The sequence below is a fragment of the Salarias fasciatus genome, chromosome 11, assembly GCF_902148845.1.
Source record: "Salarias fasciatus chromosome 11, fSalaFa1.1, whole genome shotgun sequence".
Classification (NCBI taxonomy): domain Eukaryota; kingdom Metazoa; phylum Chordata; class Actinopteri; order Blenniiformes; family Blenniidae; genus Salarias; species Salarias fasciatus.
The window spans coordinates 30,340,123-30,346,762 of record NC_043755.1 but is presented as its reverse complement, the minus strand read 5'-3'; the positions used below and the strand labels follow the sequence as shown (position 1 = coordinate 30,346,762).

The window sequence follows — 6,640 nt, the reverse complement described above, 5'->3', positions numbered from 1 at the left end:
AGTGACATTGTATATATTTTTATATTTTTGCTGTCACAATAAAGAGGTTAACATCTTTTAATTGTTTTGTGTCTTGCCTATGAAACTGTTGTTCACCTTCACACATGAAATAAACGCACTCTTACTTTTAAATAGATTTCACTTAGATAGAGCTTTTCCACTGCTTGAGCAGCCTCCAAAGAACTTTACCCTGTTAATCACATTCACCCATTCAGACATTCACTCACACACCAACGGAGGCGGGTGCCATGCCAGGCCCTCAACCGAACCATTGGCAGCAGCTTGAGGTACCGTGTCTCGTTCAAGGACACTTTGACACGTCGAGACGGGGAGGTGGGGAATCGAACCTGCAGCCCTTCTTGTGTGTTTTCGTGTGGGTGTGTTATAAAGTGTGAATGTGGGTATTACAGTGTGTGTCATAGTGTATGTCTATTAAAAGAGTGAATGTGAAGTAATACAGTGTGTGTTCCAAAGTCTGCCAGGTCTTTCTAAAGATACAATATGAACAGCTGCGGCTGAAGTAAACAACTGATCATGTTGCGCACACTCACACACACATACACACATGTCCATATTTAGAGGGTGCACCTGCAGATAGAAAGCAGGGCAAAGGGCAGACCAAACCACTTCAGGGGACACTCCTAAACTAAACTAAATCTCATCATAGTCCATTAAAAAAAAGTTTTTTCCGCATTATCCCATCCTATTTCTAAACTGTGGTGGGCAGCCTTAGGAGGAAACTCCAGGGAACTGATCTGGGTCAAGGGTCTTGCTCAGGGACTCACAGTAGTGACCTAACCACTGTGGAATTTGAACTTGTGAACTTCCAAGCTGAAGTCCTCTTCTCCATGAGACCACCGCTGTCTTCTGGTTCTCTGTCCTGAAAGTGGACCTGCGTACGGTTTTGGATCTTGGATTTATGACTATGGTTTAGAGTGATCTTCTCTTAATTGGAAGGTTGAAAGTTCAATTTCCCATGTGTCCTTTTCTGCAGGTGAAAATCTTTGAATAAGACCTTGAACCCCAAACTACTCCCAATGGCTGGACTGAGTGCCAGAGAGAGAGGACTACCGCATAGAGACAGGATGAAAGGAAAGAAGCTCAGTGCAGTAGAGGTCTCCAACAGTGTAAAACTTGTAGCAACTTCACTAGAAAATGGTCTGGGTTGGCCAGAACGAGCTCGAAACTTCAAGTACAGGGCATGCTACTTCCTGTGTGGTACATGAGACTTCCTGCAGGGGGAGAAACAACGTCCTAAGGGGGACATTGATGCCTGCACAACCTCCTAGACCCTGACCCTGACCTCTCCCTGAAGTCCCTGAAGGGGAGATATCTGGGGCACAGCTGAGGTGAAAACAGTACTGACCCTCCTGCAAGGGAGTATGTGCCCATGACTAACGCAGGTTTCCTGTCACAAGTCCATTATCAGCTGAGCTGGGTCTCGTGCACGAGGTTGGCATCTTTTTTTTTTCTTTAATCTGTGGCTCAGCTCAAATATCAGCACTCACTTCTGTCACTCCCTTCATTCACATTGAAGGTAGTAACTCCATAAATTAGATCGGGACAGTAAAGCACATCTGAGCAGAGCAGAATATCCTCAAAGTAGCACCCATTTTTTTCATTTTTATATGTGTGGAGGACTTTTTGCTCTCTTTCTCAGTTTTGTCAGAACCTTTAGTTTGCTAAACTATTCAAAACTGACCTGTTTAATTTTTAGGACATCGCTTTTGATATTGACCACCTCTGAAAAGACGTCTTTTCGTGACCACAGATCGTCTTCCAAAAGTCTCGTCCAGAAAGCTGTTTATCCCTTGTACGGCGTACGGCTTTGATTCATCCTGTCACAGAGTGTCAGAAAACCGAGAGGGAGTCCTCTTCTGCCATGTCGTCATCGTCAGAGTGTTTTCCAGTCATAGCACAGCTGTCAGTGTCAGCAAAGGGTGTGTGTGTTATGATTGCTAGTGTCTTTGTGTGTGTTATGATTATCAGTGTGTGTCAAAGTGCCTAGTGATTATCTGTGTGTGTGTTCCAGATTTTTGTTTGTTTACTGTCCTCTGCAGTCCTCCAACAAAACTACAATTTAGGGGCCACATTAACGTCGTCTCTTAAAGTGACGACATGAACTTCTCTGACTTTTACATTTGGAACAATGGAAAGTTAGAAGACACCAAGATTAAAGTGAAAAAAATACCTCAAAAGTCACGGAAACTTCTCCATTTTCCACACCTGCTCACATTCAACATACAGCATGTCAGACATTCTCTCCACTCATGAAACAGCACTATATATAGCGAGAGAAAAGAAAGAATTTGAATGCAGTGAAGGTCTCCCAGCAGTCTGACCCTACAGCAACTTCATGAGAAAGTGAAGGCGTTGCTGTGGTCGCACCAAAAACTACAAAAAAAAAAAAAAATAAAAAATAAAATAAAATAAATAAATCTCCATTTGGTGTGAGGCTGCAGCAGGTCAGAAAATGTAACTCTGGAAGTGATGGATTTCACTCCATTTATTGGTTCACATGTGTGATAAAAGCCTGTTTTACAGTGCAGGAACCGTTTCACACATTCGTCACAAGAAGAAACTTTTTTTCTTACAGGCCATAAAAACATTAAGAAAAGATTAAGATCTCCATTAGCATGCATAAAAACATCAAATACGAACGTTTCACAGAATCAGTGCATTTTAAATGATGTTCGGGCTTCAGAGGATGAAATCTGCTGTGAACTCGTCACCGAGGAGTAATCAGATTACTCCTTTCAGACTTCAACCTCCAATCAGGACGTTTCATTAAAATGATATAAAAAGAACTACAATAAAAGAGCAAAGTGACGTTTTGCATCCAACAAATCTCTGTCAGACATCAGACGGGCCAATGGGAGCCCAGCTGGCTGCTGATCGGTGGCGGCAGTGTTTCAGTAAATGGCCTCGTCCATGTTGTCGTCGCTGTCTGCTCCAAACTCCTCACCGTTATCAAAGTAGGACATGATGTAATCGGTCTCCTGAAACACAGAGCTGTAGTCAGCTTCAACACTTTTTACCTCGTTTAAGGTTGAACCAGTTTTCATTGTTTTTTTTCACTTGAGCAAATTTTCAATCTTTTCTTCCTTCATAATTTACCAGGTTTTGCCCAAAGTAGCTTTTATAAAGTTCCAACAATTTTAAAAATAAAGTGTTCACCTCCTCAAACTCCTCTTCATCGTACTCCTCCTCTGCCTCGGCCTCCTCCTCCTCCTGCTGCTTCTTCTTCTCCTGCCCCTCCTCTTCCTCGGAGCTCTCCTGCTCCTCCTTCTTTTCCAAAGTCTGTCACACGTTAAAAAAACAAACAAGTTATTTATTTTGGGAACACTGTTGTTCACAGCAGCACTTTTACTTTGTCTGAATGTGAATGGTGTGCTACAGCTGTGTTACAGTGAAAATATGACTTTTTTTGCATAACGAAGTAAAGTAACACATTACGCTTAAAATATCTGGAACTAAGTCACTTTACCAGACTACAGTAACGCTCTTATCTGTGTTTCTCGAGTCGTGTTTGCTTCTGTGTAAACTTCTGATCCTTCCAGCCTGCACTGTGCAGCCTCAAGATTCCCCCGATCCTCGTTTCATCTCGCTCCGACTTTGGTTGACCACACGATGTATAGCTCACAAAAAAGATCCCTTTACACTCTCCTAAACACCGAAACTTCTCCAAGTGAAATCCTGCATAACACTTGTGATGGTGTCTGTAAATCAGCTCTACGCGGACAGGAAGGATCGCTGATGTTTGTCCAAGTATCCACATGGCGAATTAAGAAATTGTAAAGTAATAACTTGTGAAATTACTAGCAGTCTCATTACTATTTACAGAAGTAATGAGTACTTAGTAACTAATTACTTTTCAGTGAGTAGTTTTAGTAACAGTATAAGTGTGGGTTACCTCCAGTTTGAGGAGAACCTCCTCCTTCTCTTTCACTTTCTTCTTCTTCTGTTCGGGCTCACCTTTGAGCGACACACCTGAGGACACACACCAATGTAGCCATGCATCACACATGAACATTACACTGCTGAGGAAACACACACACACACACACACACACACACACACACACACACACACACACACACACACACACACACACACACCACACACACACACACACACACACACACACACACACACACTCTAACACCCCCCCAAGGGTGCATCTGAAAATACCACAAAGTCAAAGCATAAAGAGAAATCAGAACAGATTGTGCTCAAACAACAGACAGTACTCAGATTAAAATGCATATTCCCAGTTGAGAAGGTTAGCTGTGTAAAAATAGCACACATGGTAGCTGAGCAGTGCTTGTTTTCAGTTCGTGGTGAATAAAGAGACTGCACTGCGTGATCACATTGCACGGTAACTATTACACTACAGTTTTCAACCACAAGACAAAGAGTAAAGAAGGCACTGACCCACTCGGGAAGGTTTCTTGACCTGAATTCGCAGCTCTTTTGGAAGTCTCTTCCAATCTGAAAAGGCAACAAGAATAACCACACAAAGTGAAACAATGACAAGAGCTGGCCAAGAAAAGCATCAGCTGATCTGGCACAACTTCAGCAGTGCAGATATATAGAATCGTTCCTAAGAAATAACAGAAATGATTTCAAATGTCCAGGCGTGATATATTTTTGATTACAGTGCCACCATCTGGCCGATGTCTTTGACACAGGTGGCGAGTGAAACTAAAAAAAGGTTCAGGGATGGAGGATGAGGTGACGATGAATGATAAATAAAGAAGTGAATGAGGGGGCGGAGTCTCACCTGGAGTCCAGTCCAGCAGATCGTCTGTCTGTTCACTGCTGTGATATTTATCAGAGTAACGCTCCACATCTGCACAAAAACACACCGATTACACCAGAAAATATGTGTGAATTATGTACTAGCGTGTGTGTGTGTGTGTGTGTGTGTGTGTGTGTGTGTGTGTGTTTTCTGTTACCTCGCTGTGCAGCAGCTGGCTGGATGAAGCAAGGCAGACTCTTCATGGCTCCTCTGAAGTCCTGCTTCAGGGCCAACAGATACTCCGCCTCCTCTCCACCTGTCAGGGGGAGGGGCTTCTGCTCCATCACCTAGACAACACCACAGCAGTAAACTACACATCCCAGAGTGCACTGCTCTCAGACAGGTGTGATTTTCAGGTGTGTTCAGGTCTTACAGGGAACACAGGAGTGGGCTGCTGCAGGCCAGCAGGAAGACCTTCTCCTCTGTTGAGGACCACTGAGTCCACATTAAAGCTCAGGGTCCTGAAGCCCCGCCCACGACCCGCCATCAGGGATGCTTCACAGAACCAGAACAAAGATCTGGATCAGGTGAAGCTGCTGTGGCCCTGTGTGGACTGGATTTGACTGGATGGAGGAGGACCTGAAACCTGGGAGAAGAAACAGAGCGGCACAACATGTGAAGCAGTTTCCTGATTACAGAAACAAAGAATAATGTCTTCTTCCTGATACAGTGCACCTTCACTTCAGTAAAACATGCAGAGGATAGCCATGGTAACTAATGAATTATGGATGACTGAGCCAAAAAGACTGAAACATCCCAGTTACTGAAGCCATCAACACATTTCTGCCTACCTACCACAGACCAAACAGGACCTTAAACTCACCACAATAGCACGGGACCCTGAACTCACCACAGACAGAACGGGACCATAAACGCAGTATAGAAAAGATGGGACCTGAACGCACCACAGGCTGAACACGCCACAAAAATACAAAGGACTCTGAACTCACCACAGAAAGCACAGGACCCTGAACTCACCACAGGCCGAACGAGACCACTATAGAATTCACCAAAGAAAGCACAAGACATTGAACTCACCACAGAAAGCACAAGACTTTGAACTCACCATCGGAAAACATGGGACCGTGAACGCACCACAGGCAGCACGGAACCAGATACGCACAAAACCCAGCACCCTGAACTCACCATAAAATACACAGGACCCTTAACTCACCACAGAACGTACAGGACCCTGAACCCACCATAGAACGTACAGGACACTGTATGCACCACAGAAAGCCCGGGTTCCTGAACTCACCACAGACAGAACGGGACCTTGAACTCACCATAGAACGCTCTCCAGTCAAAGCCAGCGGAGCTCCGGCCGACCAGCAGCTCACACGGAACCCGGAGATCCCAAACACTGCTCCGGTCACAGTCCTCCGTGTGTCTGTTTACTTCCCCGCCATGTCTGCTGCTGAACTCCTTCGGGTGTTTCTTCCCAAGTGTTCTGGGCCTTTACTGCCACCTTCTGCTGCGGAGAAACATTTTCAGATTAAATCCTCTATCCCATAATGAATCCGGCTTCAAAAGAAACGCACAAAAACTCACACATCCTGCGGGTGGTGAACCTGAAATCCCCCCTTTCCTGTGGCTCCTTCAGCCCATCACTCCGTGTTTCATTCATTTCATTTCATTTATTCTTTCTCCATGGTAGTACATGAAAGCAACAATTACAAGTAGTTACATTTTACAAGGTGCACATACATACCATGACAAGAACAGGGGTAGGGTGGAGACCCAGTCTTTTTTATTCCTACCCCTTTCTTTTTAGAAAATCAGTTAATTTCTCTTAGATGACCTCAAGCATTCTAAACAAAAGCATAAGTAACTACTAAA

At 44.2% G+C, this 6,640-nt stretch overlaps 1 protein-coding gene across 1 annotated transcript; it reads right to left on the bottom strand.

The window, feature by feature from the left end:
- Positions 1-2,491: 2,491 nt before the first annotated feature.
- Positions 2,492-6,222, bottom strand: polr3glb (RNA polymerase III subunit GL b). The gene is made up of 8 exons (XM_030102852.1): positions 6,088-6,222; positions 5,175-5,387; positions 4,959-5,088; positions 4,784-4,852; positions 4,435-4,491; positions 3,914-3,990; positions 3,178-3,300; positions 2,492-2,999 (listed from the first exon to the last, which is right to left on the bottom strand). The coding sequence occupies exons 2-8, from the start codon at positions 5,286-5,288 to the stop codon at positions 2,913-2,915; spliced, it is 657 nt and encodes a 218-aa protein (XP_029958712.1). The 5' UTR covers positions 5,289-5,387; positions 6,088-6,222; the 3' UTR covers positions 2,492-2,912.
- Between the last annotated feature and the right edge of the window lie 418 nt (positions 6,223-6,640).